A 27,991-nucleotide genomic window follows, 5' to 3' on the forward strand; every position below is an offset into this window, starting at 1 on the left:
CCCCCAGACCTCCGAGGTGCCAGGAGGTGTTTTTCATTTGGGGCTTTGCAAATTTGGCTTTTAGGTTTTGAGAGCGTCCTTATTCCACCAGACGTCTCATGCGGGGTGAAGTCCACTTGGCCCCCTCCCCTGAATCTTCGTGTGCTCGGAATTCGAGGAGATCCGGTTACTAAGGATATAGAGAAAAAAACAAATCGCGTGCCTGCCTTTTTTTTTTTTTTTTTTTAATTGCCTGCTTCTCCCCACCCCCAAATTAAGTTGCTTAGCAAGGGGGAAAGAGGCTTTTTCCTTCTTCCAGCAGCCCAGCCGAAAGCCTTTCGTTTTTTGCCGCCGCGGATCTTCCATGTAGGAAGCCGAGGCTGGCGAGCCCGACACTCGGGAGCCACTGCAGGGGGCCCTCTTTTTGGGGAGGCGCCGACTGGGGCAGTCTCGACCGCCCCCAGGGAGGCGGCGGCCGCGTTCCTCCGGGGCGCGCCGGGGCCCGAGAGCCGCGCAGGGCGCGGGCCGCGCGGGGTGGGGCAGCCGGAGCGCAGGCCCCCGAGCCCCGGCGGGCGCCCCCGGGCCCCCGCGCGCGCCCCGGCCTCCGGGAGACTGGCGCATGCCACGGAGCGCCCCTCGGGCCGCCGTCGCTCCTGCCCGGGCCCCTGCTGTTGCTGCTGTCGCCTGCGCCTGCTGCCCCAACTCGGTACCCGACTTCTTCATGGTGTGCGGAGGTCATGTTCGCTCCTTAGCCGGCAAACGACTTTTCTCCTTGCCTCCTCGCCCCGCATGTTCAGGACCAAACGATCTGCGCTCGTCCGGCGTCTCTGGAGGAGCCGTGCGCCCGGCGGCGAGGACGAGGAGGAAGGCGCGGGGGGAGGCGGAGGCGAGCTGCGGGGAGAAGGGGCGACGGACGGCCGGGCGCATGGGGTTGGTGGCGGCGGCGTGGGCAGGGCTGGCTGCTGCCTGGGCAAGGCGGTCCGAGGTGCCAAAGGTCACCACCATCCCCACCCCCCAGCCGCGGGAGCCGGCGCGGCCGGGGGCGCCGAGGCGGATCTGAAGGCGCTCACGCACTCGGTGCTCAAGAAACTGAAGGAGCGGCAGCTGGAGCTGCTGCTCCAGGCCGTGGAGTCCCGCGGCGGTACGCGCACCGCGTGCCTCCTGCTGCCCGGCCGCCTGGACTGCAGGCTGGGCCCGGGGGCGCCCGCCAGCGCGCAGCCCGCGCAGCCGCCCTCATCCTACTCGCTCCCCCTCCTGCTGTGCAAAGTGTTCAGGTGGCCGGATCTCAGGCATTCCTCGGAAGTCAAGAGGCTGTGTTGCTGTGAATCTTACGGGAAGATCAACCCCGAGCTGGTGTGCTGCAACCCCCATCACCTTAGCCGACTCTGCGAACTAGGTAAGTTGTTCCATGCCCACCTTTCCTTTCCCTTGGCGGGGAAGTGCTAGAAGAAAAGCCCTTGCGGACTGTGTGTGGCGCCACCTCTCCAGGGGGGAGTGTACATTCCCTCCTGGAGGGGGCATGGGGGACTAGAGCAGAGAAGCGACAAGAGGAAACTCGAAGGGCATTCCTTGGGGGTTCCCTTCCAGGCTTTTCTCCTCCGTGGCCCGGAAGGGGGAGGGTTCCTGGACACTGCTCGTGCACGCACTGTACAGACATGCGGGTAAAAATTAGACGCCTTCGTTTCCGAATCAGCAAGGGCGTGCAGAGAAAAGTTGGGGGGGGGTCATGCTTCCCCTCACTCGGAAAGGCGTTGAGGTGTGTGGCCGAGTTGGATTCGGTCCAAGCCCGCCAAGGAAGGCTAGGAGAAGCCAGCTATAAAAGCTGGAAAGTCTCCGCACCTTCAGTAAATAAGGAGAGACCCGTCGGGCACTAGTGGCTCAGATATGGCCCTGGCCTCTCAGCTGTGGAGTTTTGGAGCAGAGGGTTAGGATGGGAAGCCCCAGTGGGTATCTTCCCAGCTCTGCCAGCCTCAGGGTGAAAAGGAACAAACAGCCAGGAGAAGTTGGATACTCCCTGTTTTTTCTTTTCTTCCGCACAGAAAAACAGACAAGTAGTGGCTTTAGAGTGGTTGATCCTCAGCGCCTAAACTGCGCTGGGGCCTGGGTTTCATGGCTGCGACCCTGAGCGTCTACCTTTTTAATCCTCCTAGCTCCTCCATTCCGATCTCTGTTCTTGGCGTCTTTGTGCACCGGGTGTGTGTGCCCTGGCCCCCGCAGGTTCCCCAAGTTCACCAGCACACTTGGGGCGCGTCACCCTGGTGGGCTGGGAAAGGGGAGTCCCAAGTCCCGCGCCAAGAGTGCCAAGTGGAGCGGCGGGGGCGGAGGTGAATTGCACCCCTGGGGGCGGGGCGGGCCGGGCCGGGCGGTGGAGGGGGGAGGAAGGGAGCAGGGTCTGGCGTTGTAGGACGCGATCGGGGGCCACAATCGCCCCCCCCCCACCCCCACCCCCCGCCCTGTGAACTGTGAAGTGCGCGGCCCGGGCCGAGCCGGTGGTTTCCAGCCCGGCCCGCAGAGCGCGGCGGCGGCGGCGGCGGTGGCGGCGGCGGCCGCAGACGTGGAGGAGCGGAGCGCCGAGGCTGGCGCCAGGCGGCCTCTTTTGTTTATCTGACAGCTAAATATCAAGGCAATCACCGCCTCGCGGCCCTGCCTCCAACCCCCACAGCTAAGACAAACAGTTGGGCTAAAAGAATGCCTGTGTTATCATAAGTTTCTATCTCTCTTTGTCAAGGCCTGGTCTTTATATTCTCTTACTTTTTTAATTCTAGAGTCTCCCCCCCCTCCTTACTCCAGATACCCGATGGATTTTCTCAAACCAACTGGTGAGTAGTTGATTTTTTAAAGTTTCTTTCTTACGTTAGACCTGGAACCTCTAGAACCCCCAGGTTTTTAAGTCTAGGCAGCGACCTGGGGAGGTGCTAGACTGGCCCAAGTTGGTTGTAAGTTCCTTCTGTTAGAAGTTTGGATTTTTCTGTTGTAGCTGTTTTTGTTTTGTTTTCCCTTCTTTCAAAGTCATTTCCTCGATAGGCTTTACATTTTGTTCCTTTTTATGTATTTGCACTGTGACCAAACTTAGCTTTGACACATGGAGGCTGTAATCCATGCAGAAGTGTCTGAGGAGCCTAATAGGATTGGTTGGTGGGAAAATTCCGAGAGACTGTTGTGAGGGCCAGAGGAACCGGTGGGGAGGGAAGGTGAGATGGAAGGGAAGATGCAGAGGAAGCTTTGGTATGGAGTAAGGTGCCGGAACATTTGAGGCCCTCCTGTTCCAGTCATCTATAAATCTACCCTCTCTTGGAGTTTTCTCAGAATTCTTGGTAGGGACCATAAACGTTTGCAGCCCAGCTCTGCCTGCCTGTTGCTTTGTCACCAGATGGCATGGGGCCAGGGCAGAAGCCCATTTGAGACTGGCACCAGCCCTGTTGCGGTTGTCTGTATCCAACTTTGGCTGGCAGTACAGGGGCCCATCCTTTGGAGTTTGACTGTGCCAGGGGACAGGGTCAGCAAAACGGATTGGGGATGACAGAAGGAACAAGCCCCCATTTCCGGGAGCCCCTTTTTTCGGTGGGAGATCCATTTGCTTAAAAAGTACACATAGTAACTTCGGCTTTTGTGCTTGTATGCTAGTGCCTGCAAAAAAAAAGTAACACTTTTGACATTTTTATTTTGCCAAGGTTCTGGGAGAAGGAAAAGTGAAGGGTTGGGCACAGTTTAGCTCCTGGAATTCTACAAGTCCTTCCGCCTCATGAGTTGGCTGCTGGGCCTTTCCCCCCACTAATTAAAAGTTTTGCTGGGGCGTTGTCATAAATACTTTAATGAACGTGTAACTGAAGCCCATGCTCTGCAGCCAGCCCTCCCGGGACGCCACCAGCTCCCTCAGGTTGGGAAGGCGTTCCTGCTTGCCCCGTGCCTGGCTAATAAGTGGCCTGCAGAGCATGTGATATTTTGCTTTCGAATTACAAAACACCAGATAAATGGTCATTAATGAAGAGATAGCCAGCTCTCTGTGTTTGTAACAAATGTTAACTGGATTTACCAAGCTCTTGCCCTCCCCAAGAATGGGACTTGCCTGAATTTTTGGCTTAAAAAACCAAGAATTCTTTTATGAAGTTAGTTCTCCTAGGGTCACCTCTGTCCTGTTTTGGTTTTTCTTTCTGTATTCTTCAAATTTGGAGGTTAGCCTTAAAGAGAGAGAAGTCCTTATTGGTCTCGGAAAAAAGGTGGTAAATGTTCCCTCAAACCTCCAAAAACCATAGAAAAGAAGAGTCACATTCTCTTGGGTTTGCTGCAGAGATGCTGGGATAAATCTTCGCAGGATTTAAGCAGTCATTCTGGCAGGCCAGGGCCTCATTTTCGGTGAGTGGAGTGATATATTTATTCATTAGCAAGTGTTGACATTAGGTAGCAAAATGTGTGTAAACAGAGAAGCCACAAAGACAGGAATGTGCCATTTCCAAGGGGGAGCAGTGGTCTCCAGATCAGCCAATAGGAAGTGATTAACCTGCCAATCGGAAACCGAAACAGCTGGTTACTCATCCCAATTTGTTTTGTTTAAAATAAAACAACAAAAAAGGGAGCAAAAACAAGCGTTATTGTGTAAGACCATGGGGGTGGTATCAGATGAAGCCCCTGAGAGAGAAATGGTCCCTGCAGGAGGCAGGGCAGCCAGGTCTGGGACTGGTTTTGCTGGCTGCTGTGGCCATGGGTGCTGCAAAGCTAGACATATAAGTGGGAGGGGTGCTACCCACCTAGTATATGGGAGAAGGTCCTGCTTGGGAAATTAACATCAGCCACTTCCATTCAAGAATTTAGGTTGAAGTTTTGGTTTTGGGTTTGGTGAAAGGCACATATGTTTTATAATGGGCAGTTGTAAAAATTGTAACCAGTTGCACAACAAAGGGACTCCCTTCTGTAAAATTGCCAGCTCCCTTGGGAAGGGGCAGTGGGAAGGGGGCTGGGATCTGGTACCCCTGAGTTGAGAAGCTTTTGGAGATCCCGGAGTGCTACAGGGGAGTGCCATTGTGATGGGGTTAGCCTCTGGGAGGTCACACTAGTTTCTGTGGGGTCCCAAACTAAGTTGTCCTGCAAGAGCGTTAGAGGCGCCTGAGCCCTGGGGCAAGGTGGCTGTGGTTTGTGGCTCTCAGAGGTTAGGAAGACACTCCACCTTTTCATCTCACACAGGGAAAAGATTCTGATATTTGCTGGTAGATTTCAGCTTGGGGAGTGGGGAAGTTGGGAAGATGGCTGTATGGGCTGTGCTTCCGGTGTGTGCTCCACTTCCTGTGTGCTACATGTGTGTTCATCTAGAAGGTTTCAAGAATATTTAGGCTGGAGATGAAGAGTGGGGAACTCTGTGGGAGGGACCCAGGTGACTACTGCCACAGCCTCCAAAACCTAACATAAGGTCTGGCATCTTGACCTGATCTGGCTCTGCTTTCACACCCTTCCATAGCTTAGGTCTCTTTTCACTTTACCATGTCAACTTTTTTTTTCCGTGGTGGTACTGGGGTTTGAACTCAGGACCTCCTCACCCTTGCTAGGCAGGTGTTCTACAATTTGAGCCACTCCTCCAGTCTTGTTTTGTGTTGGGTATTTTCGAGATAGGGTTTCAGAAACTATTTGCCCCGGGCTGGCTTTGAACTGAAATCCTCCTGATCTCCGCCTCCTGAGTAGCTAGGATTACAGGGATGAGCCACCAGGACTGGCTTTCAGGTCTCTTTTTAAATCCAGGTGCTGAAAGAATTTGATTTGATCATCCATTTCTTCATTTGTTTATTGGTTCATGCATTCATTTGACAGATGGAGTGATATGCCTGCCTAAAAATTAGAGGGTTCCAGTGCAGTGCAGTGTTCTGAGTTGGGTGGACCACTTAGGGCAGAGCTGGGGTGTCCTGGGGGACTGGAGGTACTGACCCCAACAGTACTTAGGAAGCTCAGGACTAAGCTGGTGAGCCTGCCCTGGTTCATGGTGAGAGCAGTTGGTGGAACCTCAGCAGTCTATTCTGTTGACTGTTGGAACCTCCCTCTGTTGGAACCCTGGGAGAACAGGGGAGCCCCTAGCACTTAGTTGGTATGAGAGCCAGGATGGCCAGCGCTGCTGACTGTCCGCCAGCTTTGGCTTGGTGGAGGCACAGGTGGTTTGTGAGACCCTGACTTTGGGGATCTGTCTTTGTGGAGCTTCCTTGTTGGTGGAGGTCTGACCCTCGACCTTTGCAAGCCAAGCAGTAGCTTGAATCCAATCCAGATGCTCAGATCAACTTGGTCATCTCCAGAGAAGAGGGTTGGGATTCAGGGGCCTACCTGGGCAAAGAGGGCCCTGGGTTAAGGAGCTGGACTCTGGAGATAGCCTGGCTCACTGGGTGGCCCTTTGAGCTTGTCAGTGGCACCTCAGTTTACCTGGGTGCATGTATAACAGGTACACTCCCCTGTTCCGGCAGGGATGGTAGGGAGGCCTAATTAACGTGTGTTAAATCCCTCCTGAGATCAAAGGCACTGCAGAAAGGCAAAGCATATTTCATAAAAACGCTTGTGGTTGCAGCGTGGAGCTGGCTCACCTTTGATGTGAGACAGGCTGACACCCTGACTGGTCTCTGCTCTTCCCAGAGAGGCCAGGCTTTTCCTTTGAAACACACCTTGCTCCTGGCATTCAGCCAGACAGAGCTGGGGCGGGGGTGGGGGGGATGGGGAGTGGCCGTGGATAAGTCATGTTTAATGTGGGGTTTCTTCCGTTTGGGGGGCAGGGGGAGGAGGGGAATGAGAAGCCTGTCTCTAGAAAATGGTGTAGGCTAGCAGAGTAGTTTAGAAAGTGCAGGGCATCCACCCTTTAACAAGGAACGCTATTTCCTGCCTTCCCTATTGTTTTCCATTTGATTAAGTGTATCCTGTAAAGCTGTATATTCCTGTTCCGAATTGTCCTCTGCCCTGATGAAATGAGATTGCACACCGTCAGTCCTGTTCTCTATCTGCCACCACCACTCCTCTGCCTGCCCCTTCCTTGTTTGGGAGAAAGTTCTCTTGCTCTGTCTCTTTCTCTGGATGATGGAGAATGGAACCCAGGGCCTCATGCATGCTAGGCAAGTACTCTACCATTGAGCTATGAACCCCCAGCCCTGGAGAGTGCTGGAGAAGTTGTTTGCTTACCTGGGGAGAATTGGGGCACTGCTTTAGAGAACCTCAGCGTTAAAGGGAGAGAGCAGAATCCCTCCCTTTGTCAGGAATTGGAGGCAGCTACTGGGCTCCTCTGGGTTACTTGCCTCTGGGCTGCTGGAGTGTTGGAGAAGCTGGTTTGGCTAACTGTTCGCCAGTGTGGCCAAGGGACTCCAGTTGTAAACTGGGAAAAGTACACCCAGGGACATCCTGCTGGTGGCCTGGGATGGGATGACTGGAGTCCTTATGAACCAGTCTTGTCCATTTGCTGCAGAGCTGGGGAGCTCCATCCCCGAGCCATGCTTTCTACAGGGACTTGGCAGAAGTTTAGCATTGGCAGTGGTGCATGAGAAACTTACAGGGTTTGTGCGTTTGTGTTCCATGGGACTAATTACTTGTGGTTTCGTGGGCATTATTTTTTTGTTTTAATTGTCTGCTTGGAGAATGGTTGTAGGGTCTGTCTCTTTCTCAACTGGAATTGCCATTATCCTCATTAACACTGAGGTCACTGTGCTGAGCACCTGAGGGTGACAGAAAAGTAGAGAAGTCCCGTGAGAACAGACAGAATTTGTAGGTAAAAGACCAGTAAAGACGGCAGAAGGAAGTGGGGCCAGAAAGATTCTATAGGAACTGAGGGCAGATATTCTTGTAGCCTGGGATTGCCTAGGAAGGTTTCAAGAGATGGGGTGGTGTGGACCAGTCTGGAAGCAGGTAGAACATCCCCTGTGCCTCCGAAGCCTTGCTGAGAATTTTTTGCCTTGGTCTGCCGAGGCTCACACAGGTGCATCCATGAGCAAAATTCAGTGAGTTTACTCAAAATTTGTATACCTTTCTATATTTTACCCTCAAGAATGAGAAGTCTGTCTTTTCAAAGCCCAGGGGGAGGAGACCCTTATCTATGAGAACGACACCACTAGCAAGCAAACCAAGATGCTTTTGCCCTTGATATATACATGGAAAGATGGGGGAGAGGGAAGACAGAACAGGGTTGAGAAAGTTCACCCACATCTTCTTTGACCTTGGGAACCACCTGATCTCAATGGGGGACTTGTAATACTGGAGAAATTCCAGCCAGTCTGATTGAGCTTGACTTGGCTGATGATTAAGAAGCCTCCTGGAGCCCAGACGGGTGACAAGGTGCCATGGTCTGTCTTAGGATGGGCCGTGAAGCTGAACTAACCATTAATAATCAGGATAGTGGCTGCGAGTCAGCCTTTTGGAATGTGTGGTCTCTCTTCCTGGTGTTAGAATGTGTGTAAGAAGAGTCTTGGTGTTTTTATTTGTGTGTTTATTTCTTTCTTTCCCTCTTCGAATCCACAGCAGACTGTCCAGATGCTGTGCCTTCCTCTGCGGAGACAGGGGGAACGAATTATCTGGCCCCTGGGGGGCTTTCAGGTAAGATACTTTATTTTCTTGGCAATTCCAAGGTTTCTAGAAATTGCTGGAGACTGAGGGACTAGGGGTGGTCTTCTGCCACCCCAGCTGGTCTGGAATTCGTTTTTTATGTGTCTTAAACTGGATGCATCCAGGATGACTCTGGTGCCTTCCAGTTCATTGTCCGTTATGTGTCAGAGCCCCTGCCCGTCCCAGGGATGGGCAAACGAGTCAGGTGGGGGCTGGTTTTATGCAAAGAAGTGTTTCATGGTTATTTTAAGACTCTCCTCGTGTTCAAGCACATTTTTTCTTTTTCCTTTGTGCATGAGGTGTCTTGAAGGGAATGGGCCCACCTTCAGGGAACTTATAGAGGACAGATCCCAAGCACAGGCTGGGGTTCCGTGTGGATCTGGAAGCTTCCCTGCAAGTCCTGATTCCTCTTGCAGTTTGGTGTGAGATTTTGCAGTACTTGGCTGGAGGTGGGGATGCAGGATGGGGGCTACTGCACTAGGTGCTGTAGGGCAGGCTTTACCCAGCCCCACATGCAGAAAGGCCTAGAAAGCCTGTGCTGAGGGGTCTTGGGAATTGGAGGAGGTGCTTTGGGGAGAGCCTGCACATGATTGACCCAGAAGAGGGTGCTACTTAGAGAAACTCTTTAGCATCGCAAGTGACATGTATCTCTTTTTAAAGACATCCTATTTCTTCCTGTTTCTTCTACCCCATCATGTCAGCATCCCTCTTGCCCAAGAGGGAAAGTAACCTGGGAATGGGGGGAATGGAAAGAAATTCCAACAGAGTTCTGGGCAGTTGGCATGTCTTATCTTTGGGCTGTTGGTGTAAGATCATAGTGTATTCTGTTTTATGAGGTGTTTCCTCTTTTGTGGGATGACTAATTGGTCAAGTGTTGCAGGTACAGTTCTTTCTGGACAGTTTGCTTCTGGGCTGTCTTCTTCCAGGAATTGAGCTTGCTGAGAATGTCTGTAGGGAGACCCTTGTTTGTTTTGGTTTCAGTGCAATATAGGCTCTGACTATTATCTGAGACAGAGGGCATTGTTTACTTAAAGCTTCTAATGAGAACTGAGCAGGAAAAGAGGGACCCCCTGAGGGGAGGGGGCTTGCGACCATAGCAGGACAACTGCATCTTTTTTGCTTTCTGAGCCTGAGTGACATGAGAGAGTTCCTGAAAGAGAGACCAGGAGAGGAAAGGGTCTGAGCAGAGAACACACTAAGAATGTTGTTAGATGGTTTTATTTTTTAAACTCTGGATGGGTGTACAGGGAGGAGTCCCAGCCCCCCCAAACCACATGAAATAAGCAAGGGAAGTGGTAGCTTTTGAAAGGGGCTTTTCGGAAGGTTTGTCTTACTGATAACATCTTGTCTGTCTCCTCTGCTGGAGGAAATGAGGACACCAGCCTGAGCCACCAGACCAAGTGCCTCCTCACCCTGCCTGGCCTGGCCCTGGGAGCCAAACAGTGACCCAAACAGCCCTTCTGAGATGGATGGGCTTTGTGCTCTCCAGAGCTCCCCTAGTTCTAGAAGGAAACTGGGGGTGAAACAGTCATTAACAACCTCACTCCCATAGATTAAGGAGCTGCTCAGAAGGAGTGGTGTCTCGGAAGGAATGGCATGGTTTAACAAAACTGCAAAAAGCAAAAAAAAAGAGGGGCCTCCACATGAAAGAGCATTTGTTTTGAGTTTTAGCTCTTGATTTACTAATTCCCAAGGCTTCAAAGTTGGAGCCCTTTCTTCTCTCCAGTCCGTGTTGGAGCTGTGTATTAATAGTGTGCTGTGGGGAGGGGGGATTGTAGAAACTACCTTTTGGGTGAATGCCAATGGTTTGGAGGTGTCTGGAGGAGAATTGATGGTCATGGAGAAAAGCTAGGGCTGTACTCTTTGTAGTGTGAACACCCCTCAAAAGATGATTGTGTGGGCCTGGGCAGACAGTTTATAAATGCAGGAAGCCTAGACCCCCCCCCCCCTTTTCAAGAAGTTGGTGGTTCCATGGTGGGGTGGGGAGGTGGTTGGGTGTGTCTGCTGTGCAGAGGATAAGGCCCTGGAGGTGTAGGGATATTGAGGGGCTGGATACTCTAGGAAAGGGGTTAGCATCATGGACTTTGGGGTAGGGTGGGGAATAGGGCTCCAAGGTGGGTAGCAGTGAGAATGCCTGCAAGGGGTTTCTTCCTCCTCCCTCTTGAAATAACCTCTCTGAGTCTCTTTCACAGGCCCTGTGTGCTCTTTTCCTTCCTGTCCTGCCCTGGCTGAGAGCGGCCTTAATGAATGGGGCTCAGTTTAGGGTGGGAGGAAGGTCTGCAGCAGCAGCCAGGGCTTGATTCTCTTGGCAAGGGAAGAAGGGAAAGAGAAAACAGGCGAATGTGAAAATGTGGTGCCTCCGAGGTGGGGGTGGGGTGTGCTCAAAGGCCTGCCCCTCCTGAAATGCAGGGGTGACTCCAAGGCTGGCCCTTCCCTTTCCTGCGCCCTTGCAAAGGGCCAGCCAGAGAGGAAGGGGAGTGGGCGGGAGGAGCCCTGGGAGCAGGGCTGCTGGCTGCAGGTTGGAATTCCAGCCTTGCAGCTAAATGGTGGGGGATGAAGTGGGGGGAACGACAAGCCCTCTCCTTTGGGACTTGAAACGAAATGCACCCCACCCTTGCAAGTTTCCTCAGTCTGGGAAAATGGGACATTTTTAGAAGGCAGTGACTTGGTTTCATTTCTGACAGCCTGCTCTCTGAGACAGATGGATTGCTCTGTGCGAGCTTTGTGTGTGTGTGTGTGTGTGTGTGTGTGTGTGTGTGTGTGTTGCAGACATACAGACAGACAATCCCGTGTTTAGACATGAGAGCATGTGGATGGATACCCATAGGCAGGCTCTGGGATAAGCTGGGGTCCTTGTCCCCTGGGGTGGGTGGACATCAGGGCAGCCTCCTTATGAGAGTGTGGCCTCGGGGGTTGGTATTTGTGGGTTGGTTCTGAACTGTGATTTGGCAGCCTGAGTTTAGCTCTGTGGGCACAGGCATCTTCTAAAAGGCATGCAAATCCAGATAAGGCTCTTACTGTTGTTTGGACAAGTATGTCATGGGCTCAGGAAGCTCCACCTTGGAGAGGGTCTGACATGCTGGGAAGCCTCTAGGTTCAGCTCCATGGGAGAAATGCTAAGGATTTGCTCCACTGTGTCTCTGAGAATGGAAGCGCGTGCTCTGAGCTGTCATCTTTGCAGTCTTCACCTGGAGCTTCTGGGGGCTTGCACTTAGCCTGTGTGCTGTCCTTGTTTGGGTGGTGGTGGGGGAGAAGCTAGCATCTCCCTTACTCCACATTACTCACCTGCTGGCCTGTCCTCCAGCCACCTCCTTCAAATATCAGTGGCTGGTGCTGACTGGGCCTCAGCCACACTGACTTCCCCAGGCAGTGCAGCATTGGAGGCTAGCAGTCATTTGTAGTTATTTAATTCAACAGCAGGATTCCCTTGGATTCCAGGGAGGGCGGTGGATGGCACTGGAGGCTGAAGTGTACTCACTTGTCTTGTGGGGGGGTGGGGGGGTTGAGGGAACCCCATCCTAAAGGTGGCCAACTCCTTTCCCAAGGTCCTGAAATCCAAGGATGGCTTTCTGTTCCCAGGTCTGGGGTGGGAGCATCCTGGAGTCACCACTTTAGGGAGGGGTCTGTCTCCTCTTTGATCCCTGCTGGCTTCTGCTCTGACATCTTAGGAGATCCTAGGATCCATCCTCGAAAATACCTGTATTATCTGAAAATACTGCCCTGGCTCAGTCCATGGGCGACTTGGGCTCAAAGCAAGGAGCTTAGGAAACATTGCTGGGTCTTGGTTTAAGGGAAGTTATTCAGCTGCATGTGAACAATTATTTATTGTCTGGCTTGGAACTGTGATAGTGAACTAGGATTCCTGGCATGGGTGTCTGTGTCCCTGTGTTCTTCGTGTCTCCTGTACCTGCCTGGGAACTAGTAGCCTCTGGTTTTGTTGAGGTCTCTAATGCCCTAATGCCCGTGGCGGTGGGGTGGGGATGAGGCACGCAGATGACTTACTTTCATGACTTTCGTGCAGGTGGCCAGCCACAGGCTTTGGGACAATCAGGGGGCCAACACAGTGACTCACCAGCTCCTTTCCCTCAGGTCACTGTGAGAAATGACAGTCTGGAACTCCAGGGACACAGTCTGCATCTCTCTAAACCCAGCCCTCCTGATGGCTTGGGGCTAGGGCGGGCTCACTTGATGCTGCACCGCACCCAGGTGTGGACCAGTCACAGACAGCAACCTGTCAGTTTGCTGGCTTCTGCAGTGCCTGAGGTCATGTGCCCGCCCCTGGAGAAGGACTCTTGATAAAACCCCTTTTGTCCTGGAAAGAATGAGGCAGTTAGGCAGGGGTTAAATGGTGTCTCTGAAGCAAATTTGGGCTGCTCCACTGGCCAGACTAGCTGGGCTGCTGCCTGAGCATCCTGTCCCCAGGCAGAACTGAGCGGGAGGCCTGGGGAAGGCCAGGCACCTGGTAGTGTGGCTTTGGCTACATTCTAGTGCACTGACTCCCCCTTTTCTTGGCAGAGCAGGCTCTGTACTATGACCGTGAACCTAGAGCACCTCCGTGGCAAGCCCAGAGCCAGTGGGCAGTGAAAAAGGAGGAAATGCCAAAGGATTCCTGATCAAGTTCAACTTCCTTTGCTTCTTACTGCTGTTACTGTTCTCTAATATTGCTTCTTGCAATGTTCAGTTTAGGCCTTGAACTTGGAGCAGCACCTTCAATATAGGTGTCTTAACCTGGCAGAATGAAAAAGGTGTAGGGCGCTGGTTGCTAGACTTCCTTGCACATTGGAATCCCTTGAGGTTGGGCCTCTTCTTACAGGAGATTTTTGCTTGGTGGTAGAAGCAGTGATCACTCATGTATCTTTCTCTGTGATGCTGTTGTGAGAGACACTGCAGAAGTGACCTATGGGACTGGGTTTCCATGGAACTAGACAGGTGGTGCAGTTCTGTGGATGGACTCTGTGTCACTGATGGTGTGTTTTATGCTATGTGTCTGTTACCACAATTAGAGAAAAAGTAATCAGTGAAGAACAATGACTGTGGAAAGGGACTTCTGATGGGTCCTGGGGTCTACTGATGGGATCCCCTGGTCGTCATAGTACCCCTGAGGGCTCCACGGTGCACATTGATGGCCTAGATAGTGGACCAGTGGGCAGGGAGCCTGTCCCGGATGTGTTTTACCTGACAGTCAGGTACTTCTCAGTGTTGTTTTCAACCTTCCCCTTCCACACCAGTTGTTTTTTCTGGTTTGTTCCTCAAGCCTGACCTTTGTGCCAGAGGAAGTGAGTGCACTTGGCCTAGACGCCATGTTCACTGGGCCTGCCCAGCTCACGGACAGTGAACTAGGACAACACAGGGCTAGCTCCCAAAGCCGGGTGACCCAGGCCCTTGCAGGGCTGCTGGAGCCCCCACCACTTGCCCACCCCCGTCCCCCACGCGATTGATATCTCTACTGTGTTTTGGGGCGGGCAGGTGACTGCCCCTTGTGCCCTCCCTTTGCAGGAGCCTGTGAGAGGATACTGTAAGTGCGGCCACTGGGAGGTCACCACTGGCCCTAGCATCTTTCTCGCTGGGGATTGAATGGCTGGCCCAGCGTCTGGCTGCCTGCCTACTGTCACACGGAGGCTTCCTCTCCGGGCTATTTTCAGTGAGAAGATATTATTAACTGCTGAGGCACAGTCCTCAATTTAGTGGCTAACACACCAAGAAAGCCACACATACTTGATCGCAGCCGCTGTGCCTACGCACACTGGCTCATGTGGGGGGGCTCACTGCTCCCCTCCCCAGTCCTTTCTGCCTCTGCCTCTGGGGTCACCTTGGGGATCCCAGCCCTTGGCCCAGTTCCTAGAGAAGCTGCCATTGTAGGTTCTGTATGTGCTCTAGAGAGAACCAGGGTTTTTTTTTTTTTTTTTTAATTAGACCCATTCTTAAAGGTGTAGAAAATGATAAAAATTTATCTCCTAAGATGGGAGAATTTGTAACAAGGACGGACACTAGGTGGGAAAAGGAACTTTGATGGAGTTTAGGACAGTTAACTTAAAACAGTGATAACTTTCACCTTGTAAGTTAACAGGAAATATTGGGATAAGACAGGAAATTGCATCATCTCTTTTTTGAGAAGAACTCCAGAAAAAAGTTGTTCATGAAAGGTAGTGGCTGCGAGACGCTGGCCCTGTTCTCCCCCAGCCCCCCTCCTTCCCTTCTACTCCCACGAGAACTTTTAGGCCATTTTCTTTAAGAAAGAGGCTGTTTGAGAACTTTATGTTATTTTTATTATTTAAAAAAATATTTTACCAGAAGGGTCACCTTCAGTTGAAATGTTAACTGCAGCCTTATTTCCCAGTTTACTAAAGAATCTTTCATGACTTTTTCAGTTTCCTTCCCCAAATGGTGAGGCCAGGCAGGCTCTTGGCTGGAAGCTAATTTTGGTTTGGCTGTGCCATTCTCAACACCGAGCTCCACCCAGTGTCTTTAGCTCAGTTTTAACTTGCAAAAAAAAAGATTATTTTTTTGGTGGGGGTGGGTAGGAATTTGTTCAGGCCCTTAGCCTTTTCACCTCGCTCCTGCCCTTGCCCTCACAGAGGAGGCTGGCATCCAGCAGCTTGGGCCTCAGGGCTGCCACTGTGTAACCCCCACGCCCCTTCCCAAGGAGTTCTTGAACTTTCCTGAGACTAGGACTAGTGAGGAGAAGATAGAAAAGAGGTTTGACAGCTCCTTGGTACAGCTGAATCCAGTAACTGGCTTTTGTGGTCGCCAGGTTCATCCAGAAAGATTCCCCAGAGAGAGGGCTGGCCCATAGGACTCTGTACCTTTTCCACCCTTAAGTCCTCTCTCTGGTGATGTTATTGTTTCAGTGACACAGGAGATGGGACAGTGCCCTACTCATGTTGCTGCTGAACCATGTCTAGGATGGAGACCAGAAAGAAAGAGGCTGTGTGTGGTGCCCTCTCTGCACTCCCTCTCACCCCCCACCCCCCAGCTTTTTTTCCCTCTTAGTGTACTTTGTTTTGTTTTCATAACACAACAAGAGCCCTGGGGTGTGTAAAAGCATTGTTGAACACTCAGTGAGGGTAACTTGTCCAAACAGAGCAGGACGCCAAAGCACAATGCTGTGGGCAGGTGGCATGCCCGCAGAGGTTGCTGCCCTGGCGCCTGCCTTGGAAACCCTGTGGCTGGCTGGGTAGTGGCTTAGCTGAGGACAGGGGCTTCTCTTTTCCCGCCTGCACAGGGTCAGGGAGAGGGCTGTGGCCCTTCTGACTGGCCCTGCTGGGAAGGCATGCTGCCCCTTCCCAGGTGGGCCTCTTCTGCCAGGTGTGAAGCTGGGTGAGCCAGTTTGCTCAGGTCCCTCATGAAGCCAGGCCACCAGGGTGGGGGGGGTTGTCATGCCACCCGCAGAGATGCAGAGATGGCCCCCTAGTTACTGGCTTGGCGGGCTGGGCTGTGTGTAGTGTGTTGAGAGTTGAGACACCAAAGCTTGTGGGTAAACAGAGCTCAGCACACACACCCCCCTCCCACTGATCTGCTTCTAGCCCCCTGCTTGCTAATGGGCAGATAACAGCAGTAATAGCAGGAGACATGCTGATAACCCACCCTCCAGACCCTGGGACTCAGAGCTGATGGAGGTGACAGAAAGCACTGGGTCCTTAACTCGGACCCCAGTGGGAGGCTAGGACATCTGGCAGGGCAGTATTCAGTGTCTCCATAGCCAGAGGGGAGGTGGTGTATTTCCAGAGCCAAAGAGTTTGACTTTACCTTTGTCACTACGCTGGGCTTGGTGTAGATGAGGACCATCTGGGGCTGAAGCTTGCTTTTTAATTTTAAATCTGAATATTTAAGACAATTTCTTAGGCCTAGTCTTGTGTGTGAGGCCCTGGCCAGTCTGGGGTCATTTGCACAGAACAATCTAAGATGCGTTTACCAAGGTGTTTATTTTTACCCTCATCCCGCCCTGTGGCTTCCCCAGGGACCAAGCTCTGTGGCGTTCACTAATTGAATCGCTCGGGTTGCTCCTCTGTGGAGCCCCACCGGGAGGAAAAGGCTGGGAGAGCTGGTTTGACGTGGGACTTGAGCCAGGCAGAAAGGGAAGAACTGGTCCCAACTCCAATTTCATCTTGCAGAGTTGGGAATTTCTGTCTTGCAGCCAGAAGAACTCTGATTACGAGGCCAGCAACGGCTGGTAGCTGCCGTGTTTGTTCATTTCTGGGTTGCCTTTTTCCTTTTTCATCTGGGACCATCGCTCACCAAGAACAAACACAATACAGCACTGAGCTGTGACTGTGCTGGTGGTGGACTTCACCTGTCTGCATTTTGGGGGGTGGCCCCACTGCGGGGAGGCTTAGATCATTGTTCCCAGCCCACTTTTTCACCTTCTTCTGTGTCCAGTTACCTAGTTTAGTTGGAAGTGGCTAAGTGAGGCCCATCTGAGTTGTTCAGGTCAGAAGTGCTTGGGAACCTGTCAGCCCCATGGCAAGTAGCCTCTTAGCCAGCACCATCCCTCCCCCTTATTAATCAGTAACCATGAGGGAAGAGCAAAAGTTGAGTTCTCACTGTGCTCTGGTACTTAGACAGAGTCCCATCTTCAGCTCTGCAGGGAAATACGGAAACCCGCTGGAGGGTCCCCAGGTTGTCCTCCCTTGTGCCTCCACCTCCTTGTGTCTGCAGGATGCCTGAGTCCTGGGAGGAGGCTCTGAGCGAGCATCTTTCAGGTTTCTGTTCTAAGGGCTGGCCGAGGGGCTCAAGTGGTAGAGTGCCTACCTAGCAAGTGTGAGGCCCTGAGTCCAAGCCCCAGTCCTGCCCCTGAAAAACCCAAACATCTCAGGACTCTGTGCTAGAGCCTGGCCTGCCTTCCTGGTCTGCATGAGCCATTTTTGTGTTCTCATCTGCAAACTGAGGCATTGGACTTGGGTGTTGAATCATTTGATCTGACATCCTAGGATGCCATCCTTGGCTCTTGGATTTAAGGTCAGAAGGGATGGGGATATGGGTAGCCCAGGGACCTTTCCATTCTAAAACAAAAAGATTGTCATTCTTCATGTTTCTTGGGTTGCAAACTGTTGTAAGTAAGAGTGAAAGCTGAGGAGTTTCAGCACAGAAAAATGCATAGATGCACAATTATTTGCATACATTGGGGGGGGGCTTAGCCTTGCTGAAACCCACCGCAGTAGGAATCCCCAACTCAGAAACTTTGTGCTCATTCAGGGGGCCAGATTTGTGGCTGCACATAGGAGGGGCATGGTGAAGGGTTTCCTTCCCTCTGTCCCTGTGCTAGGGTCTAGCATGCTGGGTAAGTGCTCTATCACTGGGGGCTCTACCCTAGCCCTTTGAGTTCCATTTTCTTTAACCTCTTTTCGTGTTAAAGAACACATAACAGAAAGTTTGCCAGCTTTTAAGTGTATACTGTGGATGGAGTCAGCAGCATGGGGGAGCGAGGGCTGCAGAAGTACTAGCCAGATTGGAGCCCACCTCGTATGAGCCCTGAAGTACTCTGAATTGTGGGCTACACAACACAGAAGGCCCCGCCCTACAGGTTGGACTCCAGGGCCTTGTGACAGCCACACCTGCCTGGGGAAAACCTTTTATTCCCTTCCATCCCTTTGGTCTCGGCCTGGAAAGGAAGGGAGGGGAGGAGGCGGGTGCTCAGGTCTAGGAGGTCCTGGGTGCTTTGGGGGTGAAAGGGCTGGGATGGCTGAGCAGTGAGTGTCCGAGATGGGGAGATTAGATTATGGAGGCAGACAGAAGTAATGATTAACTTTTCCAGTCTGCACACTGTCTCCAGGCTGTCGTTGTGTTGTTTTTCCCTGTAAGTACAGTGTGGCCCTGGCCTGGCCTGGCCTGGCCTGGCCTGGTCCTGGGTTGTAAAGAAAGGAGGAATGAGGGCTGGAGTGAGCAGGGGAGGGAGGGGCTCGCTGGAGAGGGAGGCTTTTCCATCAGATCCTGCACTGGAATTTATTGGCCGGAATGCAGTAAATATTCAAAATGCCTTCCCATCCAACAGTTTTCATAATTGTTATGGAACAAGGGGAGCCGGGGGAGGGGAGGGATGAAAAGGACTTTTGTTTCTCACTGTATTTTTCCATGTCTTCCGACAGTTTTCCTACCCTCTAGAAAAACTGGAGTTCAGTTGGAGCTGGGTGGTGGGTGAGGAGGGGGCAGGGCAGGGTCTGTTTTTGGGTCCATGACACCATTCAGGGACTGGGGTCAGTAAAACCCAGGGCCTTATTAAAGTGAGGCCCAGAGCCCCCAGATTTGCAAAAATAGGCAAAATGGTCCGTTAGGTCTGGGGTTTTTTTGGTTTTTTTTTTTTTTTTGTCATTTTGGAAAATTGGTTTATGCCTTTGTTAAGATTTTTATCAACTTTTAATATATAGCTAACATACTTACACATGGTCTATACAAAGAAGAAAAAGAGGGAGCTCTGGTTTACAAGAAAGCTCTTTTGCCTTCATGTCTCTGTGTGTTTGTGTGTTCGTTTATCACGGTTCAGCACTGACTCCCCAGCTAGGAATCCAGACCTGGAATTTGGGGAATCTCTGGACTTCTAAAGGTGGCAGATGGGTGGGTGAGGTTAGGGATTTGACTTGAATATCCCTCTTGGACACAGATGGACTTGCTGTTGCATGGCTACTACCCTAGCTCCTGGGCGTGACGTGTGTCTACAAGGCAGGTGAGCTGATAACCCCATGCAGGTCTGAGGGCTCTGTGTGTGCAAGTGTGTGAATTCCCTCTCTAAAGAGAGCGACTGAGTTATTTTGGGGGTCATGGTGGAAGCTTGGCGGTGCACTGTGGAGGGGAAGAGCCTTGAACTCAAACTTGAGAGGTAATTAGGCTGAATGCACACTAAACGGCAGCCAGAGAGTCCCATTTACTGTAAATATTATGAATGGAGTTGGCTGGGTTGGGAGCCCCCACCCTTCCTCTGAGGCTTCTCTCAGAGCTGGGCAGAGCCAGCCTCCTCCGATGGCAGTGGCTGCAGGCAGCTGGGTACATGCTGTAATTTGCATGGCTGAACACAGGGCCACAGGAAGCCGCGTCAGCCCGGCTGGCGAGACACACAGGAGATTTTGATTTGTGTGTCTTGCCTCCTCTGCCCTGTGCTACCCTCAGTTATATTCTGTGGTGGCAAAATAGTGTTCTTAGGAGGGACCGTCAGACTTGGACATCCGGGGCTTTGGGTGAGACCAGTATGGGGAGCGAGGGAGCACATCTTAGAACTGGTAATGGATCATTCATCAGGGTTTGTCTGTAAGGGCACAGTCTGTCATGCCATATATGTAAGCTTGGGAACCTTCATAGGAGGTGGTGAGAAGTGAGAAGTTTCAGGGTGCCAAGCCTGGGCAGTCACTAGAAATAGAATGCTGGTAAGAGACCTTGTCTTGAGGGCTTGTCTTTTCCTCCTGAGGTTGATGAGTGACAAGACAAAGAAAGAACTCAAGTTTCTTAAACAAAAAGTTGGTTTAGAGGTGGACATGGCAAAACCCAAGTCAAACCTTCTTTCTTTTTTGATTTTCTTTTTTTTTTTTTTATATATCTTTTATTCATATGTGCATACAGTGTTTGGGTCATTTCTCCCTCCTTGATTTTATTTTCTTTTATTCTTGCAAATTAAATGCAAAAATGTGCCCTGCTCCTCAAAGTGATTTTCTTACTCACGAAGGTAGTAAAAATAAACGGAACCAGCATTGTTTAATTCTGATTGGTCACATTTGTAAGTCACAGTGCAGCCAGAGACCACCAGGGCCAGAGGGGGACCATGGGTCCATTTTGTTCGGATCCCCTTCATATTATTTGTGGACAGGTCAAACCTATACTCCTAGGAGGACAAGTCACTTGTCCAAGGTTAGATAGTGATATGCTGGCAAAGAAGCTGTTTCATTCCCCACTTTTTGGTACAGGGGACCCAGACTTCATACTTAGGGGTTTCCTGGGAGTATTTGGAGAGGTACGTTGGGAACTGGGGGCTTTAGTGGCCTGGGGTGGCTGCCCTGCTCCTTGGTACCTGATGGCCTCATTCCCCTTCTTTGAGAGAGGTGTAATGTCACAGGGCTGTTAAGAGGCACTCTGAACTGGACCTGCCTTTGTGGAATAAATACTTAGTGAGAGTTAGCACCTGTGCAGTTTTCTCCCACCTGGACGATGGGGGGGGGGAGGCGGAGCAAGGATGATTAAATGGTTAGTGTCTTCCAACAGAGAAGGTGTGGTCTTCATGAGAGCAGTATGTATGGAGTATCCCAACCCTGTGAGATGGGCTGGCACTAAAAATGGGAGAACCCTTTTTAGGACAAATTTAAGTCACCCACCTTAAGGTTAGTGATATATAGGTTTGACCCCAGGTGTCTGACTCTCACCTTTGGGATGTGCCTGAGCAGTGAGGGAGGACCTATCGATGGTTTGGCCCAGGGACCTTGAAAGAGCACCTGGCCTTTGGTGGAGATCCCTAGTGGAGATGTTTCAGAGTGTGAAATAAGTCCAAGCTTGTCACCACCAACCAGACCTTACTCTCTGATGCTCTCTTGCTTGGAGTGGGGGTGATGGGCTGAGTCTAGCATTTTCTCAGTATAGAGACTTAATCTGAAGCATTTTGAAACTGTTTCAGCCGCTAAGGGCAGGTTGTTCTAAAGCCCAGGGTTGTCCCCAACTGTTTTAGGAATTCACACAGGTTCTGGGTGAGGTTGCAAACATGGCAGGTCAGAGCCAACCCCAAGCCCAGATACCTCGGCCATTTTTGTATTTGATCATTTGCCTCTTGGAAAGAAGAGAACAATGCAAGTCCTTGTAATGATTTGGGGTGAGACTAGCGTGGATGAACTGGTGCTGAGTCCCTGAAGGGGCTTTGGTGAGCTTAGAACAGCCAGCCTCCTGGCAGGGTGAGGAGCAGGGCGATGAGGCTATTAACCTTTGAGATGTCTGATGGTGAGGGAAGGACTGGATGGGACAGCCTGGTGGCGCCTTCTAAGGAGGGAGGACCCTGGACTTGCACGGGTGAGGTGTGGCTGTTTGTGTTCAGGGCTTGCTGGGTGTGAGTGAGCCTTTGTGTCTACATTTCTGCCCTTCCTTTGCCCTGGCCAGCATGGAAAGGGCCGAGGGAGCAGTGTTTGTGCCCAGGTTCCCTCCCTCCTGTGTCTCAGCAGCCTCTGCCCTGCTGGGTGATCAGTCCCATTTGAGTTAGGCTGGGGATTACAGCTCTACAACCTGAGTGCCCTGCAGAGAGGAGCATGGGCTGAAGTGTCCCCTTCCCTGGCCACCTGCTACTCCAACTCCCTACCCCTGTGCCCTAGTATTTGAGCACGTTTAACCTCTGGATGCCAGCTGTTGTGGCTCTGTCCCTACTGGCTTCCTTTCTCAACCTTGCTCCTGTCCCAAAAGGTCCAAATCTTGGGAATCTCCTTTCCTTATCAGCTCTCTATGGGTGGTTGAACCCCACTGTCATGTATATCTGGTTTCTCAGAATCCCACAAATGTTTTTGGAATAGGCCTCTCTGTCAACTTCCCAAGCTGGAGACTGGAAGTGGTAACCATTGAGGTTCTGAACTTGGGCTTTCTCTTCCTGCTGTTATTCTTCCTCATCTCCTTATACCTCTAATTAAATATTTGAAATGGGGGAATATCCTTTCTTACCTAAAATGTGGCCTGGAGGTCTGGTCACCCTGTGCCATTGAGACCTGGAATGTGAGAGTCATTCATGAGCTCTGGTCTAGAAGGGCTCGTTCTCATTCTTAACCAGTGTAATTAGCCAACTCTTTGTAGAGGGCAGGGAGCTGCCAGCTCAGTGCTCTTCCAATGCTAAGTGTTGATGGGGGTGAAATCCTCCTTTTAGTTCCCACCTCTCCCTTCAGACTTTATGTTTTAAGGAAAATGAGGAAGGGGAGGGGAAGGTATTTTAGGCAGATTCAGCATTTTTCTGGTGTGGCTCCAAAAATTCCCTCAACTGTAATAAAAAGGAAAAATTTGTGCTCAGGCATCTGATTAGTGAGCTTTTTACAACACAGCTTTTCTTGTGGATGCTTTAAAATGAACACATACAGTTTTTAAACAAGCCCCTGTACAGGTTTCTGGGGAGGGGAAGAAGTTGTTGAAAATACCGGAAAAGGCTATAAAGCTTGACGTTAACAAGGGACTGTGAGTTTTTGCCTTGGTAGCATAAGCATCATTGACAGAAGAAGAAGCCAGAGTTGGTCCTCTGACACTCTTCTTCCTAGTCCTGTGGTGACTAGGGACTTCTCAGGGCCTGGTCATGTGTCCTGGGAAGCCCCAAGAGCAAAGCACCCCCCTAACCTTTGTGGGGAGACTCTTGTGGGCTGTGGGTCCAATTCAGAGAACTGTTCTCGTGAGGATGGTGCTGGGTGATTCCCAGAAATGAGCTCAAGTAGTGGGGAATTCAGGGCGAAGGGGGCCGTGTGTTTCTGTCCTGTCGTTGTGGGATGTTGTGCTAGGTCCCCAGAAGGTGTGAGATCCACGCTGGGGATTGTGTTTTAAGGGGTCTTTGCTGTGGTCAGGTGGGTTTGGTAGAGAGTGAGGAGCAGGCCGGGGTCTCCCTGCATTGGATTAGGACCCTGAGCCTTTTCAGGGACCTTCTTCATATACAGGGACACCCACATATTGCCATGTATCTGGGCTAGACCATTAACCTCAACAGAAAAAGACTTTTTCCAGGGGATGGGAAAAAGCAAATTGCTGGGTAGACTGGCTGTGCAGATGAAAGAGAAAACCGGGCGTGCTTGCCCCTCTGCCCCCGACAAGGCCTCAGGTCCTGGCATCACCCAGCTTGCTCTGCCCCCGGAGGCCTGCCTGGCAGGCGAGGCCCCCTCTCCCTTGGCAAGGCGGCCAGCAGGCCTGACGCTGGGGCAACTCGATCCTGAGCCCCTGCTCCACCGCACCTCCTTCTCCTCCTCCTGCCTGCCAGTGGTGCCAGGTTTCAGTGGGGCCAGGCTGCATGAAACAAAGCATTGTGAGGCTGGCCGAGGGTCGCCTGAGCGTCCCTCCCTGCTGCCAGCCACTCCAAGTCTTCCTTGCCAGCCCCGGTTTGCTGTCCTGAGTCTGGATAACAAGCCAGAGTTTCTGGCGCTTCAAAACCCCCTCGTCCCTGCAAAGGGATGTCCTTTGCCTCCCAGAAGAGGCCCTTCATCCAGCTGCCACACTTGCAGCCAGAAGTATTCCTCCTCCCATGGACTGGGGTTGATGGTGTGGCCTTCAGAGCTGAACTCCTTCGGCAAGAAAGTTCAAAGACTGCCAGCACTCACGAGTTTATTAGCAGTTGATGGATACTTTGCAGAAACAAGTTAGTGCCTGATGAGTCACCTTCTGCTCGGAGCCCTTGTCCCTCTCTTGTTTTTCCATCTGTTCCAGTGTGTGTGTGTGTGTGCACACACTCATTTCTTTACACTGGGACACACACTTCGGTCTCTCACACACTTGGACTTTGTAACTACATGGAGTGGGGGCAGGGATGGTGACAGGCGAGTTTGTGGTGTTGGTTTTCAGTGGGGTGGGGATGGAGGAGAAGGAATGAGCTCTCTGCTTCCCCTTTGTGTGGAGCTGTCTGGGCAGGCCTTGGGAAGGCCAGTTTGGTGGGGGGTGGTATCTGTAGGGGACAGGCACTCAGAGAGAGAGAGAGAGAGAGCGAGAGAGAGGCTGGCTGCCTCAGTGGGTCACAGTATGCATGTTTGTACAGAGTTAACTTGGGACACTACCATCCAAGACTGGCTGCTGCTTTAAAAAAAAAAACAACAGAGCTGACTGGCTCCCAGGTCTTAACATGCCTTAAAAGTTGAAAAGGATTGATGCACTGAGCTGTGAGCTGCACTGGGTAACCCAGCCTGCTGAGGCGGCAGGACGTGGGCCTGAGTCCTTCCCCCTCCTTGCCCACATGGGACAGCCCTCATCATCTCTCAGAGCTGGGTTGCTCAGACACGCACAAAGGCCACAGCAAAAACACCTCCCACACTCAGCCCTCACTTTCCAGGCCCCCTAAGCCCACCAGAGTGGGAAAGCGACAGGAGGCCTCCGACTCTGGGCTCCCCCCCCATCCCTTCCATCTGAGCCCCCTGCCTTTCCCCATTTTTGTTAACAAATACAAGACTTCCGGTCTCCACCCTGCTGCCACAAACCACAGCGTTCCTGCAGCCCGACTGGGCTGGGGAGATTTATAGCCCCCAGTCGGACTCCTGCCTGCCGCTGGCTCCAGCTTAAGCAGGCAGCAGGATGCCAGCAGGGGAGGGGGTTTCTCTCCACACCATCCCCTGCTTAGGAAAGTCACCTCGTCAGAATCACCCATGGCTATCAGCTGGCACAGGAGGGAGATGTGAGGGGGAGGGGTGCTAGCTTTAACCCTAGGGCTGTGCAGGGTCGGCCTGGAAGAGAAAGGGGGCACCTTTGTGAGCAGAGGATCACAACTGTGGTAGACCCAGCATCTTCGGGCTGGGAAGGGCTGGGAAGGGGAGGCTTCGTTCAGGTGGTCTGGGTTGATACCCTGCTGGGCTAATGCTTACCTGGGTGTGATTTGGCATTTGACATGAACGCTGGGCTGGCACACTGAGTTGGTTTTCTATTAGGAAAATGGATGTTTTTGCCCCAAACCACTCTCCTCTTTATCAGATCGAGGCATCCCTTATAACCAAGGCACTGATCTTAGAAATGGGAGACAAGCACAGAGATCACAGAGTAGGTGGTCCTAGAGCCTGAGCCACCTGACTTCTCAGTCTGTCTGGGTCACCACCTAGTACCCCAGCTTTTCTCATCAGATGACAAGGGGCTGCAGGAGCTCAGCTTCAAGGCTCTGTCCAGCTGAAGGATCTGTAATTCTAGGCTACCTCTGAGGCTTCCTGGAGTCCAAAGCATCCGGTCCCCTGGTGTCTTGCTCTGCAGGGATGGCCAGGTGGGCACAGGTGCGGCTCTCTGGAGTCCTGACAAAACAGGGGAGTGGAGGGAGAAGCACCTCAAGGGAAGCCCCATGCTTAAAGAAAGGCAGGGCTGGGCACTGGTGGCTACACCTGTAATCCTAGCTACTCAGGAGGCAGGGATCAGGAGGATAGTGGTTTGAAGCCAGCCCAGGCAAATAGTTCTGTGAGACCCTATCTTGAAAAACCCTTCACAAAAAAGGGGTGGTGGATCGGCTCAAGGTATAGGCCCTGAGTTTAAACCCCAGTACTGCAAAAAAAAAGAAAGAAAGAAAGAAAGGCAGGGCTTTGCTCTTGGAGGATCAAGATGTCCACATCCCAGTAGGGGGACAGTACAGCCTGCAGCTAGTACGTGCTCACTGTCACTCCTTCCTGTCTTGTACTGAGAGATAAGCTGGTATGGGTGCCCACATGTGTAAATTTGTTTCTAGGAGGAAAAGGAAACCGTTAATTGTCACCACCACCAACTATGTCTGCCATTTTGTTTTGTAGATTCCCAACTTCTTCTGGAGCCTGGGGATCGGTCACACTGGTGCGTGGTGGCATACTGGGAGGAGAAGACGAGAGTGGGGAGGCTCTACTGTGTCCAGGAGCCCTCCCTGGACATCTTCTATGATCTACCTCAGGGGAATGGCTTTTGCCTCGGACAGCTCAATTCGGACAACAAGAGTCAGCTGGTGCAGAAAGTACGGAGCAAAATCGGCTGTGGCATCCAGCTGACTCGGGAAGTGGATGGCGTGTGGGTGTACAACCGCAGCAGTTACCCCATCTTCATCAAGTCCGCCACACTGGACAACCCGGACTCCAGGACGCTGTTGGTGCACAAGGTGTTCCCCGGTTTCTCCATCAAGGCTTTCGACTATGAGAAGGCCTACAGCCTGCAGCGGCCCAACGATCATGAATTCATGCAGCAGCCGTGGACGGGTTTCACAGTGCAGATCAGCTTCGTGAAGGGCTGGGGCCAGTGCTACACCCGCCAGTTTATCAGCAGCTGCCCGTGCTGGCTAGAGGTCATCTTCAATAGCCGATAGCACGTGGGGACTGCACGGACCGTGGGAGAGGACAGAATGGAGCGTGAGCCGAGCAGGCCACCATTCAAACTACTTTGCTGCTAATATTTTCCTCCTGAGTGCTTGCTTTTCATGCAGACTCTTTGGTCGGTTTTTTGTTGTTGTGTCTTTTTTTTTTTCTTCCTTGTTGTTCTTGTGTGTGTTGTGTTTTGTTCTTTGAGAAATAGCTTATGAAAAGACTTTTTTTTTTTTTTTTTTATTGGGAGGGGCAGGTGTGGTTGGCAGGACACCTCGAAAGGAAAAGGGGAAGCAAGAGCCAGCCCCCCACCCCGCAAGCTCAGTACGTGAAGGGGGGGGCACTCCCTCCACTTGTGGGTCAGCATTTCACTTGTCAGGAGTGTATGTGCTAGTGTGTCTGAAAATGTGTGCACACATGTGTGCGTGAATAACAGATGGGGAAATGGCTTGCTCTTTGTGTTCCTTACGATGTCCCCAGCTGAGAGGCCTGCAGTTCCCAGCTGTGTGTTTCTCGGTCCTTTGGACATGCTCAGTGAGGCAGAGGCAGTACCTGAGCAGGCCGGCGGCTGGTGTCTCAGCAGCTGCCAGAGCAAGGCTCTGCCCAGCCTGCCCCCCCCCCAACTCCTTCCCCCTCTCCCCACCCCCACCTTAGGACACAGGCCTATCCACAGGCTTCTGAGAAACTGAGCCTGCTAGAGGCTGAACCAGAACCAATTGTTCTCATCCCTGTCTTACTTCCCCCTGCCACCCCGCTGCCATTGTGTGTGTCTTTTTTTGGCCATCTGCTCCTGGATCTCTGAGATGGGCTTCCTGAGGGCTGCCGGGGCGGCCCAGTCACAGTATTGCTCACCCAGTGCCCTCTCAGGCCCTTCAGCCTGTCCCCTGCCCTGTTACATCAGGTTTCTTCTCCCAGACTTTGAAAGCCAGCTCAGCACTTTTGTCCCCTCCCCAGCCTGTGTGTTGAGCTCTGCCGTTAGACCAGCGAGGGGCATCGGGGAAGGGACCTGCTCAATGGCCCCCTCCCACACAGAAGGGTTTGGTCCACCATAACCCAAGGTACCATCCTAGGCTGATGCCCAGCTCCTCTTACTTCTACAACTCATACACTCGTATGATACTCGGACACTGTTCTTGGCTCAATGAGCATGTTTAAACTTTAACATAAGCTATTTTTCTAACTACAAAGGTTTAAATGAACAAGAGAAAAGCATTCTCATTGGAAATTTAGCATTGTAGTGCTTTGAGAGAGAAAGGACTCCTGAAAAAATCCTGAGATTTATTAAAGAAAAAAATGTATTTTATGTTATATATAAATATATTATTACTTGTAAATAGAAAGACGTTTTATAAGCATCATTATTTATGTATTGTGCAATGTGTATAAACAAAAAAAGAAAAGATGCACTTTGCTTTAATATAAATGCAAATAACAAATGCCAAATTAAAAAAGATAAACACAAGATTGGTGTTTTTTCTATAGGTGTTATCACCTAGCTGAATGTTTTTCTAAATTGTTTATGTTCCATTAAACAATTTTTAAAATGTATACTT

At 51.6% G+C, this 27,991-nt stretch overlaps 1 protein-coding gene across 3 annotated transcripts; it reads left to right on the forward strand.

Annotated features, from left to right (window-relative positions):
- Window positions 1-557: 557 nt before the first annotated feature.
- On the forward strand, window positions 558-27,986 carry Smad7 (SMAD family member 7). 3 transcript variants are annotated; one of them, XM_020159592.2, is made up of 4 exons: window positions 558-1,375; window positions 2,745-2,798; window positions 8,446-8,517; window positions 25,905-27,986. In XM_020159592.2, exons 1-4 carry the CDS (start codon window positions 769-771, stop codon window positions 26,441-26,443), a joined length of 1,272 nt encoding a protein of 423 aa, XP_020015181.1. In that variant the 5' UTR covers window positions 558-768; the 3' UTR covers window positions 26,444-27,986. The 3 variants fall into 3 exon arrangements, with proteins under 3 accessions (XP_020015181.1, XP_073925953.1, XP_020015180.1); XM_020159591.2 differs by having other exon boundaries at window positions 559-1,375; window positions 8,443-8,517; XM_074069852.1 differs by lacking the exon at window positions 8,446-8,517.
- Window positions 27,987-27,991: the final 5 nt, after the last annotated feature.

The sequence above is a fragment of the Castor canadensis genome, chromosome 4 (assembly GCF_047511655.1).
Source record: "Castor canadensis chromosome 4, mCasCan1.hap1v2, whole genome shotgun sequence".
Taxonomy (NCBI): Eukaryota; Metazoa; Chordata; class Mammalia; order Rodentia; family Castoridae; genus Castor; species Castor canadensis.

What these genes read in the sequence shown, in the direction of transcription:
- Smad7 (XM_020159591.2), top strand. Translation starts at nt 769, where the DNA reads ATGTTCAGGACCAAACGATCTGCGCTCGTCCGGCGTCTCTGGAGGAGC. An exon ending in TAGCCGACTCTGCGAACTAG is followed by an intron (nt 1,376 to 2,744) that starts GTAAGTTGTTCC and finishes TTTTAATTCTAG; the next exon opens with AGTCTCCCCCCCCTCCTTAC. An exon ending in GGATTTTCTCAAACCAACTG is followed by an intron (nt 2,799 to 8,442) that starts GTGAGTAGTTGA and finishes TCGAATCCACAG; the next exon opens with CAGACTGTCCAGATGCTGTG.